The 17,413-nt window shown below is 39.1% G+C and overlaps 1 protein-coding gene across 3 annotated transcripts in view; it reads right to left on the reverse strand.

Annotated features, from left to right (window-relative positions):
* Positions 1-17,413, reverse strand: part of Cfap221 (cilia and flagella associated protein 221) — a 122,873-nt gene that overhangs the window by 76,443 nt on the left and 29,017 nt on the right. For all 3 annotated transcript variants that reach the window (XM_063258946.1, XM_063258947.1, XM_063258945.1), the window contains exon 7: positions 15,760-15,863. In XM_063258946.1, coding sequence (XP_063115016.1) covers positions 15,760-15,863 — 104 coding nt within the window. The remainder of the gene's footprint in view (positions 1-15,759; positions 15,864-17,413) is intronic.

Raw genomic sequence — 17,413 nt, forward strand, 5'->3', positions numbered from 1 at the left:
GGACTGGAAAGGGCTCTCTATTGATTGCCACAAGTTCAGGGTCAGCCTGGGATACACAGAGTTCAAAGCTAGCCTGAACTACACAGTGAGATCTTGTCTCAAAAAAACCAAACCAAACCAAACCAAACAAAAACAAAAAGAGCACATTATATGTTAAGGTAGAAAGGCTCATGATGGGTATATTTAGTAAAAAATATCTTCTCTCTTATATTCTGTACATATTATAATTTTATGTTTTATTTTATTCTTATTTGGTACATGATAACTATACAATGTGGTGTTTCAATATATTTATAATGTTATGATGTCAAGCAATCAGCACATTCATCACCTCAGACATTTACCATTCTTTGTGGAGAAACAGTCTCAAGTCTCTCTTCTAGCTATTTTCATGCATCCAATGCACTCTTATCCCAGTGTGCACTACAATACCAGAACTTGCTGCCCTATCTAATTGGAACTGTGTACTGCCATCCTGCCTTGCCCAGCCTCTGGTAATCCCTATTCTAGTCTCTAGTTCTGTAAGATCAACTGTTTTAGATTCCACACTTAAGTGAAATCATCAATACTGTTATGAATTTCAAACAACCATTCCTCCAAACAGCACACAAAGTACAGATTATTTTCCCTGAATTGTCACATAGCCATCCAGCCCACATGCTTGAAGTGTTAGCAAGGATTGGTTTTAATCTTCCAAGATTTAGGATTCTACTAACTATGGGATTTGGGATAAACCACTTAATCCCTTTAAGCTTTAGTTGGGAAATAAATAGCTATGCTGTCTAACATGAACAAGCTGTTGACCATTTGAGGAACAGTTTTGAGCAATCTGATCCTCAAGAAGCAGGGTGAGCCTCTGTCTCATACATGGCTCACAGGGCTGCCAGGGTGTGGGCGTGAGAGAATAGCCAGGGGCGACATGAACACTGACATGCACCTTTGTTTGGCACATAGGAGCTCTATGATTTATTTTGCACACCTCACCTGAGCTCAGTTTTCTCATCTGTAAAAACGGGACAAGGCTTAAAGAAGAAAAAATTTAAAAGGTCTGGGAAAATGCTTGCCACATAGTGCATGTCTTATAATTATGGCCTTCCTAAGATTTAAGGCCACATAACACAAGGAATAATTTATTATCATTAGGTTACTATTGAAGTGGCAGGAAGAGGAAATTGTTCTTTGAGAAACTTATACTTGACTCAGTTGAGTTCTGAAAAGAAAGAGATAATTGTTCCCTGACACCAAGCCATAGGGTGAGCTTCCCAGAGTCCAGGTCTTTCCTGTTGCTTCACACAAGGGCTCAGAGCACCTGAATCTACAGATCAGGCGAACTTACAGGTCAGAAGACAGGTGTGGGCTGCTCTAGAATGGCCTGTTTTAAAAGTCAGACCTAGAGTCTTACTGTGAAGAGGTGTAACATACACAAGCCCTCAGCGTTTGGAGACACATTCACCTCTAAATTTCCCAGGAAGCACAGACTCCCAGTCATCTCAGCAGATGAAGGCTCATGACTTATAGACACTTGTACTGCTGAGAATTGTTTTAATGTCTATTTCTTTTTTCCCTCCAGCAAGGTATTTTATTTGGAGCTAGAAATAAGTGGTAAAATGAGTTCTTTTGGAATCTGTTTGTTAACTTTCCTTTCCATTCCTACCCATCAAATATCCAAAGTGCAGATGCTAGATGTGAGTACAGGGCTCTGCTTGTGGGAATGGGAAGCTGAGAAGGAGTTGAGTGAAGGATGCAACCAGGACAGCAACCCATTCGCTGGCAAGGATACAACCTGCTAGTTGGAAGCAATGCCCCAGCACACACACACCACATGCCCACTGTACTGGCCACTGTGTCCAGCAACATAAAGATACATGGGCAGAATAAGAAGTTACTCCAGTGCTAAGCTGTTGTATGGAGCACAGCTCATGACTCATGCTTGAACCAGGTGCCATCTCCTGTCCCACCAGCCTTGCTTTGCCCTTCCATAGTCTGTCCATCCTACCATCCACCTCTTGCTGACTCCTTTCCACTAACCTCTGCTTCTTTCCTAAATGGGCTACTGGCATTCACACTGTGCCACTCTGCTCCACTGTTCCTTAAATACCCAAAAAGATCTTTTAAAACATGATCAGGCCATGCTGCCCTCCTACTCAGAACCACACACTGTCTCCTCCCACTCAGGCTCCTTCTGGCCCCCAGGTGGATCTTGCACACTTTCCACCTCCTTGCCCCTCTGGCCACCTGGGCTCTGATCTTCCCCTTGTGTGACAGTTCAGCTGGACTGTCAACTTGATTGGCTTGAGAGCTGTCTGTTGACTTCCGGGTATTTCTGGGTGGGTCATGTGGTGTTAGGTCTATATCTGGTCTCTGGCCCTTTCCTCTCAGGTCCCCTGATCTGCTGCTCTCTACTGTAAAGTGGAAGTTTTCTTCTGTCATATCATTCCACTGTGATATTTCAGGCTTAAAGCCAGCTGATGCTGCACTAAATATTCTGAAACTGTGAGCCAAATAAACCTCTCCTCCTTTAAATTGTGAGAATAGTAACAATGGGAAAGATAGCTAACATACCTTGAAGTGACCAGGCCATGTTGGTGCATCCTTGCAGCCTTTGTGTTGGCTGCTACCTCTTTCGCTCAGTGCCTTCCCGGTCTGGTACTTCTTTGACAATCAGGTCAAAGATGCCTGGACTTTTCCTCAGAGAATCTCTTCCTGACCACTAGTTGAGAACACTCACTTGGTCACATCACCAAGCTTTCTTCAAACATTTTTACTCAATCTTGTAGCCCTATTTGTCTGTGTTCTTGCCTCTCTCTCCTGATGAAATCTCAGCTTTAGTATAGCAGCACTATGTCTATTTGTGGTATTCCAGTGCTGAGGACAATGTCTGATATGCATCAGGCACTCAGTAGCTACTTATGGAATAGACAGATGGATAAACAGATAATGGGGAGGTGGATTAATGGATGGATAGATAGCTGATTGCCTGGCTAATGCAGGGCCACATGGGAGGAAGCAGACCTGTAAAAACCAATCCCAGAGCATTGCTGGTGAAAGTTGGTGAAGTATACCATATCAAACTCAATGATCTTCCTTCAAGACTCACCAAAATAATAAGAGGAAAAGGAAAAATTAGGGAGAAAAAAATCTGTTAAACTAGGGAAATAGCTGTAGCCCCCAAGCACAAATAGGAAATGTGACTATGAGATATAAACTGAGCTACAGGAGCATGCTGACAGCCAGAGGATACAGATTTTATCACCTTAAAAAATACACAAAACCATGCCATATTGGAACTTAGGGCACTGGGAAACCAAGCAACCAGCTCACCTCCCTGGAAGCGGCTGTGATGTGGCAGGCTGCGGCTGCCCCAGGGGGAGAGCCACCAGTGTCTCCTGAGATCCATGCCATGTTGGAACTTAGGGTGCTGGGAAACCCAGCAATCAGCTCCCCTCCCTGCTAATCAATAGTGAACCTACCAGCACATGGGCTGAGACTCAAGCATCCCATCCACCCCTCCTCCTGTTAGCAAATGGGAGCCAGAGATCTGAGCATCTCTTGGAGGTTGATCATATGCAATATAGCAAATAAGGGGGATTTCCTTCTACCATCTCTCTGAAGGCAAGTATTTTTACCACTGTTTTGCTTTATTCTGATTAATGGTATTGCTCTATTCAATATTTTGTCTTGATAATTTCTATAATGTTCTGTACTTTGTTTTATTTTGGTATATCTGATTGAAAGAACAACTATTATAAAGATAACAAGATAGAAAGATGGCAGATAAATAACAACTGGCTACAGATGCTCCCGGAGATAGTCAACTTAGAATTCAACATAATACAGAGTGGGGAGCCCCAAACAGATGGAGATAAATTCTCTCATCCTAAGAAGAAAGGTGAGAAGAACCAACCAAACAGTACAGTTCCGGTGCTATTATTGGAATAGCTAAAGGTTCAGTGTTCCTGTTACAGCGCAGCAACCTGCCAACCATCTGAGGTCCCACCTCGACTTGATGAGGTCCCACCACAACTTGCCAAGCCATCCAAGATCCTGCCTCTTTGACTCACTGGAGGTGCAGTCACATTGATTTCAGGGGTCGGTGAGCCAAACGGAGAGCTGAGTTGGCAGGGTGCCTACATCAACTTGTGGTGAGTGACGGAAGTGGAGCCACTTCAAAGAAAGGGGGGCTCTGGCGGATGATATTCTGGGACCGGGAAGGACTGGCAAGTACAAGGGGCAGCAGTGACTTCAGTCAGTTGTTCCCTTCCTGAATGGGATTGGTGGAGTGAGCTAGGCCTGGGTCACATGACCTGGATGAGACCCAATAGGTTATCCAAAATCAAGTCCCTATAGTGGTGGTGCACACTGACCACACTAACCCAGTGAAGTCTCAGAAGTTTGACTGACCCAGAGGGGAGGTGGTGCAAAGTAATATAGTGCAGGCCACAGCAGCTTGACTGACCCGGAGGGGAAGGGCCAGCTATTCTGTCCCTGTCTGCAACTCACTAGCACACTGCAGTTGGAGGGGTCATCTAGCCAGCACGCTTCAGAGGAATTGTAACCAACAAAGAAAGAAACTGGGGCCTCCTGGAAGAAGTAAAAAAGATGGGAAGAGGGAGCAACAACAAAAAGTCCCCAGGTCTCAATCCTGAGAACACTGATCCAGGACAGGTAAATACAAAGGAGAATGAGAACAGCAAACATGCAATATCAGACATGGTACCAGCGGACATAAAGAGATATATTCAGGACCTCATAGACGAGTTCAAAAGGGAAATATTTAGCCAAGTAAAGTAAGATATATATGAAGATTAATAAAAGAGATACTAAGCACCCCTCAAGCAGACACAGATGGAACAAGGGAGGAACTCAAACAAAGGAGAGAACCATTTGGTGAAGAATATAAAAAAATACAGAATACATGAAGCATATTCAAAGAGATTACCAGGAAATTAAAAACTCTATGGAAAGATGGCAAGTCAGCTTGAAAGAAACTAAGGATAGATTATCCAAACTGGAGGACAATTTTGCAATGTGGGAGTATGAAAGGGAAAACTTTTTAAAAATAATAAGGAAACAAGCAGTAACACTACAAAGGCTAGAAGATGACAAAAGGATCTATAACTTGAGAATAAAGAATGTGAATGAAGAAGCGGGGGTACAAACAATGGAACTATAAAGGTTATTCACAGAAATAATTAAGGAAAATTTCCCAAACATAGGAAAAGGAAATGATATTCTGATATATGAGGCATACAGAACTCCAGCCACCTACAACCAAAACAGAGCTATACCCAGGCATATAATAATCAAGATCCCAGAAATTCAATGTAAGAACAGAATATTAAAAGCTGTTAGAGACAAGAAGCAGATAACCTATAGAGGAAGGCCCATTAGAATAACGGCAGACTTCTCGACACAAACCGTCAAGTCAAGAAGAGCCTAGAGTGAAATACTCCAAGCCCTGAAAGAAAATAACCCCCACCCCAGATTGATATACCCTGCTAAACTGTCTCTAGAAATCACTGGAGAAACAAGATGCTTCCAAGACAAAGAGGAACTTGGGAAATTCGCAACCACCAATCCAACTCTACAGAGAATACTTTAGGGCATTACAGAGAGAGAGAAAAAGTACTAGAATTCCAGAACAGTGGCAGAGAGGCCTCAATAAATGGAGCAGAAAACAGAATGAAGAAGATAAGCAGACAATGATGGCCAAAAAAGAGCATAACAGAAATGAGGCAGAGAAGATTTTGTTCAAAACTGATATGATTGGTAATATCAAGTCTGAGAGTATAGGCAATTACAGTGAAGATGACAAGACTCTATGATACACATTCTGGTTTGATAACTACCAGTTTTTGAAGTTCTATACTATATACAAAGTTGTGTTTTTATTAACTGTTATATACTGATATATTCAATTACACTATGTCTGATGATATAGCCAATTCTATTGGAGATAATGAGACAACACAGGAACCATGGTAGAACTCTTTCTACCATGCATGTGAAGCTTTGGAGTGGCAGTTGAAAAATTTTCAAAAATAATGAATCATTTTTTTTTCATTTTTCTTGAGGACAATGGTCTTATATGTTTTTTTCATTTCATGTGTTTATAGGAATAGGTTTTATTTGGTCTTGTTTTGTTTTATTTCTCCCTCTAATATAGAAAGGATAGAAATACATGTTAAGGCTCATGCATGTGTAGAATCTATAAACAGTTTATGAGAACTGATCTTATGACACATGATGAAATGAACAGATAGTATGAAGAAAAAATGACACTTAAGTACCCAGTGCTGATCCTGGAATGTCATAATGTGAAACCCAGCAATAATATTATTCATTGTTCAGAGGGATATTATCCTGTTTGGGTTTATTCAATCTCAACATAATTGAAGATATGGATAAATGCATGTATGTCTAAGTGTATAGGATTGATAACCATGTTTCTAAGTTTTTGTTGGGTAGTTGAACAGACCTGGTTGCAATCTCACTGTTTGAATCCCCACTTTATATACTCCACTTTAGTATCTTGAATAACTATTTCTAAGAAGACAATCTGTAATCATCAACTAGTGATTTCTTACTGTTTAATTTTTCTTTGAAATTATGTATTATTTCTACCCATTTTCTGTTTTGTTTAGTATTTCTTTAAATTAAATTAAAAAAAAAAGACATTACAGTACCCAGGCCTGATCACAGAGTGTCATGATGTGAAATCCAGCAGTACTATTATTCTTTATTCAGAATGATTTTAACCTGTTTTTAGTTTGTTTAATCTAAACATAAATGAAGATATAGATAACTGCATGTATGTTTAAGTGTACAGGATTGACAACCATGTCACTAAGTTTTTGTTGGACAGTTGAACAGAACTGTTTGCTGTCTCGCTGTATAAATTCCTACTTTCCATGTTCCATTTTTGTATCTTGAACAACTATTTGTAAAACGACAATGTGTAAACATCAACCAGTGATTTCTTACTGTTTATTTTTTTCTCTGAATGTATGTATTATTTTTTTACCTATTTTCTGTTTTGTTTAGTCTTTCTTTAAATATAATTTTAAAAAAAGATAACAAGAAATACTGTGGTACCTATTACTGTTATCCCGGTAACCTATGTGAAGTTCCATTTTCACTACAGTGTCTAAATTGGTTTTGTTCTGCCTTGTTCTGTTGTATTTTATTAACCTCAAAATAATAAAAAAATTTAAAAATACACAAAACTACCCTTTGATTAAAGTGACAAAATTAAGGAGTGTGGCTGGTTCTGGCAAAGCAGGGAAAGTAACAAGAGATATCTGACCCCAGTACCCTACAGTAGCAGGGAGAGGAGCAAGGAAGCAGCTGTGCCACCACATCCTCCCTTTCATCTTTGACCTTGGATCTGCTTCAGAAGGTGGCTAGAGGTGATGTGTGTGGGGAGGGGAGACAGTGATCACAGCATAACAACACGCAATAGGATGACTCAGTGGGTCCCGTGTGACTACAGAGTAGTGAGGCAGTTGTTTGCCCAGGATGCCTGAACACTGTTCCACACAGTTCAAGCCTAGCTATGCCACTTACTAGGTGCCCTTGGGTAAGTTACCCAAACATTCAACTCAGTTTCCTTATCTGCAAAGTAGATGGATAAATAGAGTCTACTTCATAGACTGCCTTAGTTACTTTTCTCATGTTGCTTGGAAAAAATATCTGACACCCAAAGTTAAAGGGGAAAAGGTTTACTTAGCTCACAGTTTGTAGAGATTTCAGCCCCATAATTAGGGGCTTCCAGGCAGGTGGCATGGCTGAGGGGCAACAGTTCACGGCAACAGAAAGACAGCAAAAGCAGCAAGAGCAAAAGGAAGAAGCAAACCTCCTTTCTGTTCCTTATATTGTGTGCAGGCCACCTGCCCTAGGGTTGATGTAGCACAGCCCCAATCTCAGCACTACACAATGAACCAGTCAAAAACTCTAGAGTCCACTACCTCAGAAAAGTTTTCCCCATCCTCATGAGTTCATGAGGCTTTGGGGGGACATCCAGACACAAACCATAACATAAAAATACAAACAGATATACAATGAGTAGTAAAGGAGTTCTGCATTTGGAATAGTGTGCCATATGGTAACACTGGCTATTAATATTATTATTTGTCCCTCTTTCACATTACTGTTCTGCTGGTGGAAAGTCTTATTTAAAATTGAGTAAAATGTCATAAAAACAGGTATTATGCATGTAAACCCATGTGCATGCATGTGAGGCTTTGGAGTGGCAGTTGAAAAAATTTCAAAAATAATGAATCATTTTTCATTTTTCTTGAGGTCACAAGCACATACAATTCTCTAGGAAAACAAAATGATTCAGAACAGTACCAGTACATACCCTTGTAAATTAATCTCAAGAATGAAAAAGAAAAATCCTGAGAACATTCAGAATTCACTTTCAGTGGGGGAAAAATGTAGCCCAATCTCTCCATTCTCAACAAATCAAAGCCAGAGGACAATAAAAAATAGCTACAGAGTTATGAGGTAAACAAAGGTGTAAACTAAAAATTTTATACCCAACCAGATTGTTCTTTAAGATCACAGGCAACAGAGAACCATTCCCAAGCATGCAAGCGTTCTAGGCATGTGACTGTAGATTCCTGTGGTTAGGAAGGCAAAATCGATAAGAGTCAGAGAAAGAACTGAAATAAATGAAGAGAGTCTTTATTTCAGAATAAAGATTGAAGTGGGAAGCCTTGGCTCCATTTTAACAGAAACTAAGTAACTGTGGTGTTAGTGTTTGCATCTGTGTGCTCCTCCAAAGCCTCACAGGCATGGGGGGCAGGCTTTTCTAAGGTGGCTGAATCTAGAGTCTGTGACTGTTTGATTGTCCACTGCTGGGATCGGGATGTGAGTGCTGCATCCGCCTAGGGCGAGAGTGCTGCATCCGCCTAGGGCGGGCAGCCAGCCTACAATGTAAGGGAGGGAAAAGAGGCCGCTTGTACCTTTTGGTCTTGCTCCTCTTCTTCTCTTCCGCTACCATGAACTGTTGCCCGTCTGCCATGAGCCACCCTGACTTGGGTGGCTGAACTGAACTGAAATTTCTACAAATTATGAGCTAAACAATAAACCTTTCCTTCCTTAATCTTGATTGTTGGATATTTTGTCTCAGAAACGAGAGAAAAGTAACTAAGACGTGATATTTATAGTCATAAGACAGGAAGTAAATGCTGTAGGTTCAGAGAGCATAAAATCACCTAACAGCACTAGGAACTGACAGGAAGGATGTGGGAGAAGCGAAGGTGTTCTGTTTCCATCTTCCAGGGCCAAGATTCTGGCTGAGCTGAGGCCTACAGCTGAAGAAATTAGGGGATCTGAACTTTTAAAGTTTTAGTAATCTCTTAATTTTTGCCGTAAATTTTAGGAATCAATACTGCTTATAGTAAAGAAGTTCATTAACTCCTTTAACCTCATTCATTTTTCTTCAGCCAATATAAGGGAACAAAACCAATATTTTTACTATAACACAAGTCTATTTTTCTAATAGCTTTATCTGTCTCTGTATTTCACTGGATGCTCCAGTCTCTCTCCTTTTCCTTCTCTATACACAAGCACGTAAGGGTATCAGTAGTAATATTCAACGAATGTTCCAGAAGGCTATTTCTGGTGTGGTCAGATTCTGGGCAATGTGTTTTCAACTTAGATTTTCTATTTTTGCAGTGCTTTAACTTTTTATGATAAACATACTTCATTTTTATAAAACCTTTTTAGAGACATTTGTATTTGCTTAGTCCAATTTCTCTCACATTTATTTATGCCTAGAGTGATTTTTTATTTTATGGAAAAAAGTAAAACAAAATTTCATAACAAAATAATAGGGAAACAACATTAGTTATTGTGTATTGTTATATTTAAAGCAGTTACTCGGAGTACAAGATATGGGCATTGAAAAATCCTCCAGTTGGTAATAGCACAAACCTTTTCAATGGCTTAAGAGACACTTGTAGTATAACTATCTTGCCTTTTTCCCTTTCCCTTTCCTTTGATTCTCTTTCCCCCATCCAAATTCCTTTTTCCTTTTGAGTAATTTCTTCCTATTTCATAATATCTATTGCACACTTTAGATTTCTGGACTCTTTCAGTTATTCACACCAGGGAGATAATACAATGTTTACACATGAGTCTAATTTATTTCACTTATGAGTATAGTCTCAAGTTGCATCCATTTACCTATAAAAGTCTCAAGTTTATCCTTTTTTATGGCTGAGTGGTATTTCACTGCATAAAAAGACCACATCTTTTCTATCCATTCCTCAGTTGATGGACATTTCAGTTGTTTCCAAGATTTAGCTATTACAAATTTTCCTGATATAAACATGAGTGCACAAATATCTCTGCAGTATGATGTTTTTAATTCTTCCAGGAAGATATCCAGGAATAGCTCAGTTGAATGGGACCTCCAATCCTAGCTTTTTGAGGAATCTCCATACTGATTTCCATAACAGAGCAATTTTTTCCCTCTGACCCTATTGTCTGTGTTTGGCATAGCACTCTCTCTAGACTACTGCTGTGGGACACACAGACAGGTCTGCTCTACTATGATCAAAGCTAGGTTGCTTCAGCCTTCTGGAAAACAGGGTTTCCAATCAGGGAGAAGGGCTGAGACATCTCTGGCCTTTTTCTGGGCCTCAAACGGTAAATAGTAGAAGTAAAGTTGTGTTAATGTACATTTTTGCTGTGGGTCAAGTACACTGACTGTAACTGTGGTCAACTGATCTCAACCAGCCAGACTAATAAATACCCCGCCAAATGGGCCTCCTGAACAGGCAATTTCTAGAGCCTCTGGATGCAAGAGGGTGATACAGGCTTAATTGAGAGCTATCATTGATTTCCTTAGCATTTCTTCCACAAAACCAAATTTTCCTACCTAAGCTCCATGACGCTCTTCTGTTTTTCTTCCTCTCCCACTGCAAGGCATCATTACTCTTCCAGCTAAGCACAGTTGCTGAGAGTTTGAGGCTCGAACCAGACACTATTATCCGGCTCAAGTCACCTGGCTTTCCTGAGTTTTACTGTCCTCAGTTGTAGAAAGGTTATGATAGGAGTTCCTCTTCTTTAGTTCCTTCATCAATATTCAAGGGATGGCAAAATGTATGACCCTGTGCTTACCTCTCTCTTTACTTTAACCTGATATAGTCAATTTAATTTCATTCAAAGGAGGAATTTAAAATACAAACAACAGACCAAAATAAAAGCACCAGAACAACCATTAAAGCCTGAGATTGATCAGACAAAATAACCCAAGGATCACACATTTATCTGAATTATGTGACTGTGCATTTTATAATCTGAGCACTCAGGGAGAGACCAAAAGGGTTTTGTAAATGTTTCACACACAGTGGTCAATGAACTCTACTCAAACACTATTGTTTTTATTTTTGCAATCCCTAGGTTTTGAATTGGTTATAAATCAGAACTCCTGGGTAATTTAATATTCTTTGCCTCAGGACACAGATTTTTAGAGACGTTTGGCAAAGCAGTCAGCTGTTCAATTTTTTTCCATTTTCCTGACATCAGCTCCATTTAGGCCCTAGAGAGCCACATTATTTTGTCCTGGCACCAAAATTTCCTTTCTTCTTGGCCATTCCCAACTCATTCTATCTGTGCACTGTGGACATCCTGGCCTGTCTACAAACCAGCTCTCATCACAGTTGCTCAGAAATCCAAGTCCTTGCTTCTACCTCTGGAATTTAATAAAAAATTATAGCCCATCAGGTAGGGCAGGACCTACAGATCAAACCAGCTCAATGATTCTTGACACCACTCTAGGAATGTCACAATCACAACCACACACAGGCCGAGGCTTATGAAAAGTACAGAAAACCAGGCCTTTTCCAGACACACTGAACCCTTTCTACCAGTGAAAAGTTCCTGGGGTTTGTGATCAACATTCTGGCGCCAATGATCTGATCTAATCTCTTATCTGGTGTTTGACTCCCCGTCTGCCCCATTCCCACAAGTCATTGGCAGTGTTGAACAAGCTACTTGGTGTGACTTTGATGTCCTTTATCAGCACTTGAGTGTGTTGCTCAGAGCTCCAATGACTTGGAGGCCCAGGGTGGGCAGCAGGATTTCCTCTTTCTTGCTAAGATCTACACTTCTCTAAGTCGTCTAAACCAAGAACAAGGCACTGTCTCACTTTGCTGACATATCTTCTAAGGCAAATTTTTTGTAACTTCTTCAGATGAAAAGTCAACTTGTACTTTACAAAGCAGCACAGACTTTGGAGCCAGACTGAGTAGTTCAAATCTTATCTCTGTCACCTACTATCCAGTAGCACAGGTCAAGGTATGTAATCTTTTGGTGCCTCATTCTTGTGTCTAGGAAATGGAAATAGCACTACTGACCCAACATGGCAGTAGTACAGTTGATGAATACGTACTGCTCTCTTAGAATAGTGCCTAGCATTCAGCAACCTCAACATAGAACGTGTTCCAACAAAAGGCTTATTTTGAGAATATAAATTATACACATGTAGCTAAAATTTCATCTTATTTAGAATGACTTTAGAAACAATTTATTTTCCTTTCTAAGGCCCAAACAGCTAAAAATAATAGGCCTTTTCTTTCCAAAAAGAGAATTAAATCTTATTTTATCCAACATAAACCATTGTTACCTTGTATTTTTAAAATTTTAGAATGTTTCTTATTTCTACAGAAAATAATCTAAAGCATTTCAAAATTTAGAATTAATTCAATGTTTTTGTTTTGAACATTCATTCATTGGTCAAAATATTCACTTGCAATTATGAAAAAGTTGTTTACAAATGCGTACCTGGACTTACCAAAATAAACTATTTTAGCATTCACAGCAGGGCACTATGGACAAACATTTAAATATAAAGCGGGAGAAAATGGGAAATAGAAATCACTTCTGGTGCTAAGTTTTACTTTCAAATGTAGGAGATCCCCTTTTCAAAGCATAGGGACTTTCAGTGTTTGAGCAGGTAAAGACTGTGTTCACACTACACAGAAAGATTCATTACACCCATCAGTGAGATGCTGAAAGCTTCTGAAGAAACCATATTGTCACTTTATTTAAAATTGAATTAAAAAGTGTACACAAAACCAATAATTAAAGGGTAGGTTTGGCAGCACACACCTGTAATCCCAGTACTTGGGAGACCAAGGCAGAAGAATCATTGTGAGTTTGAGGGCAGCCTAGATTACATGGCAAGACCCTATCTCAAAAAACAACATAAAACCAATGATTACAAGAACCAAAGTTAGAATTAGACTAATTGTTTGAAGGCTCATGTACCTGGACATTATTAATCATCTGCAAATTATTCAAAAGTGCCCTTATTCCTGTGTGTAATTCAAATTTACAGTATGGCAGATACCTAAAATTTGTTGCTGCTACTACACATTTGAAAATAGGATAATACCTTCAAATATGGTTTAACTTGAGACCTACTTTCCAAGTCCAGCCTTTGTCTGAGAACTTCAGGGAAACTGGAAACAGAAACATCGACTCCTATTTGGCCCAGCTATTCCACTTCTGAGCATATTCCCAGAAGAATTGAAAACATCACATGACAGTGATATATGTGCACTTATGTTTATAGTAGCACAATTTGTAATAGCCAGATCTTGGAAACAACCTAAAATGCCCATCGACTGAGTAATGCATAAAAAAGATGTGGTATTTTTATACATGGAGTACTACTCAGCTATAAAGAATGAGCACATTGAAATATTTATAAGTAAGTGGATACAACTTGAGACCATATTCAAATTGAAATAAATCAAACTCATATGTGTAAATACTGTATTATCTCCCTAGTATAAGAAATGGTAAAAGTACATAAGATACAAAATCTTCAATAAATACAGTGAAAGGGTAAGAATCTGCTCAAAGTGGGGAAAATAATATCTCAGGGAAAAGGAGGAAAAAGAAAAAATATCTAAATTAATATCAACACACTTAGGATAGCTAAGATGACTGTGCTACAAATTCTATAAGTTCGTAGAACAAAGCAGATAACATTCATAGGACTGGAACAATTTTGCATGTTTGTGTCTGTTGATCTGAGGAACTCTTGAAGATCACTATGCAAAATATCAACCTTAGTTCTGTTCCTACCACTTTGTTTTTTTAAAAAAATTTTTTTATTATTTTGAAGGTAGTAAAACATAACAGAACAAGACAGAACAAAGACAATTTCGATAGTGTAGTGAAAATGGTACAGAACTTCACAGCAGGTTACTTGGGATAACAGTAATAGGTATCACAGTATATCTCTCTGTCTGCACAATAGTTGTTCTTTCAGTCAGATATAGAAAAATAAAACAAAATACAGAACATTATAGAAATTATCAAAATAGAATATTGATAGTATTTTGTTTTTACATTATCTATTATGTCCATCCTTTTGATTTGACTGACTCTGTTCTGTTATGTCACATTTGGTTTTACTCTCTTCAAAAAAAAGTAATAAGAACTGTGGGAGTAATAAAACCCAAAATGTGTACTTGTCATTGTACAAAAGAAAGGAAGAGAAAGTGCTCTAATGGATACAACTGCATATATATTTAAGCGCATAAGATAGGTAACCATATTACTGAGTTTTTTTGGATCGTTGAACAAAACTGTTTGCAGTCTCACTGTTTGAAAGTCCACTTTATATGCTTTAATTTTGTAACTTGAACAACTATTTCTAAGATAACAATATGTAATCTATTAACTAGTGATTTCCTACTGTTTATTTTTCCTGAAATTCTGTATAACTTGTACCCTTTTTTCGGTTTTTTTTTCTCCTTAAATAAAATTTTAAAAAAATAGAATATTGAATAGAGCAATACCATTAATCAGAATAAAGCAAAACAGTGGTAAACATATTTGCCTACAAAGAGATGGTAGAAGGAAATCCTTCTTATTTGCTATATTGCATATGTCGCCCTCCCAAGAGATGCTCAGATCTCTGGCTCCCATTTGCTAACGGGGTCGGGGGAGGTGGGATGTTTGATTCTCAGCCCCATGCACCAGTAGGCTCACTACTGCTTACCAGAGAAGCGAGCTGGTTGCTTCCTGCCACCTTGTTTTGAAATCCTATCTCATCATTGTTTTGGGTTCTTTGCTATTGCTATTTATTTGTCTTTTTTGTTTCTTATTTTTCTAGTAACCTGTTTTGTTTTGTTTTTCCGCTCTAATGCTCAAAGGATAGGTATTCATGTAGAGGCTTATACATGCCTAGAACTTCTCCTAAACAGTTTATGGGAATCAATTATATTATGTGTGATGAAATGAACAGCTACTTTGAAGAAAAGTAGACATTATGGTAGCCATTGCTGATTCCATATCATCATGATGTGTAAGCCAGTAATGCTTCCATTCTTTGTTCAGAGTGGTTTTAGTCTGTTTTGTATTGTATAATTTCAACACACATGAAGGTACAGACAGCTTTTTGAAGAGAACAAGAGACACTACGGTAGCCATTGTTGATTTTCCTAGTGTCTGGTTATGAAGGCCTGTAATGCCTTCATTACTCTGTTCTGATGAGTTTTATGCTATTTTGTTTTATATGAATTCATTGTGTGTGAAGATATAGACAATTCTTTAGAAGAAAACAAGAGACATTATGGTAGCCACTGTAGATCTCCTGTTGTCTTGCTTTGAAATCTGTGTCGTGTACATTGTTTTCTTCTGATCTGCTTTGTTCTGTTTTGTTATATTTAGTTTTACCCTTTTTAAAATAAAATTAAAAATAAAAAAAGAAACATTGATTCTCCATACCTGATGTTGGCTCAATAACGAAGGCTTGGTGAGACTGAATCAAAGAGACCTGGAATTCGAAATCCACAGGGCAGCTGCACCGCAAAGGAATAATGTAAGTTTTGCTGCAAGATAAACAAACAAAAATGAGGTGTATTATTTTTCTTCATAACTAAATCTTTTAGTAGCAGGAAACAGGGGTCCAATTTGTGTAACAAATTACAATGATGACAGCCAAAGTCAATCTAGCACTTCTTGTGTGCCAGGACTGTCCTACACACATTTCTCATGTATTAATTGTTTTGATTCTGTAAGGTATGTTATGATTATCCCCACTTACAGAAGAGGAAACTGAGGCACAAGAGAACGTAAGTGTTTTGCACAAGGGTGGCATGGCTAGTTATTGGTAAAACCTGATGTGCCCGAGGTTGACTGTTCTTGGCATCCACACCTGCAGCACCCTTGCTCTTTCTCCCCTGTGAGTGCCACTGGGTTGATCTTGCTGACTCAGAGTACATGGGAAAGAAGCAATTCAACTACACTAGAGGTCTCAGGAACCTGGGAAACACTAAATAGATGGCCTAACAGAAAGCCTGGAGAGCCCTCGGCCTTCACAGCCTGGCACCAGACAGTGTTGAAGAAATGGTGCTTTGAATTGTGTTGGATTGAAATATACTACAGACTGTTCAGTCAGAAGTCCAACAGTCATGAGTGAGCACAGAGGGGTCTGGTATTCATAAACGCTCTGGCACTCTAAGACAAAGCTGACTTCCAAGCAAGTTTGCAGCTATCATGTAAAGCAGCAGAGGAACTGGGGCAGAGGTGCATTTCTCAAGCACCCCATGTTCCCCATAATATGCCTCCTTCCACCAGGTCAAGCCCCAGGTAAGCTGGAGATTGTGGGAAGAGCCAGGCCTGGAGGCAGCAGAGCTCTGCGGTGGTTGCTTGGCTCCTACATTGCCACTGGTGCAGGTTATCTGGTTCCCTTTCAGGAGCATTCACAAGCCATGCCCTGCATCTTTGTCTTTCTCTGCACCTTGGCTCATTTCTGCTGGCCACCAGTCAGCTTCATCTTCAACTCCAGGCCTCTCTACTCACAACTCCTGAATTCTCATGGCCCACCCCATCCCACCATGACCTTTCTGCCACCTGGCTGGTCTTTACAAGCTTTTGCTTCTGCTAGCAGCACAGGAGAGTTTCCTCTGCTTTAGAACATTTAGGGTTTTCAGACATTTTCATTGCTCTCAACCTGATGGAAGTGACATAGTATCTCATGCTATTATAATCTTTTATTCTTTGCAGTTGAGCTTCTATTATTGTGTACCCATTTAAATTATCTCCTCTAAGAACTGCCAGTGCATATCCTGTGTTCATTTTTCTATTGGGCTGGCTGGGTCAATTACTCATTTGTAAATTCTCATATTAGTTTTTATGTATTATATTGCCTTGAAAATGTCTCTTCCAATCCAATTCACCTTTTGACTTATTTATGATGTCTGGCTGAAATGTTTAATTTTAAAGGAGTCAGGGCTATCAATCTCTATTTTGAAAAGAACTAAATCTGTTCCAAACTTATGAACACAGCTTGTCTCTGATTTAGTCAGATTTAATGTTATATGTTTTGACCAAAATTTTAAAGTTTCTTCACATTGAACTTGCACATTTTGATTAGATT

Source organism: Cavia porcellus, unplaced genomic scaffold, assembly GCF_034190915.1.
Source record: "Cavia porcellus strain 051 isolate PalLab524CR breed Dunkin Hartley unplaced genomic scaffold, mCavPor4.1 scaffold_12, whole genome shotgun sequence".
Lineage (NCBI taxonomy): Eukaryota > Metazoa > Chordata > Mammalia > Rodentia > Caviidae > Cavia > Cavia porcellus.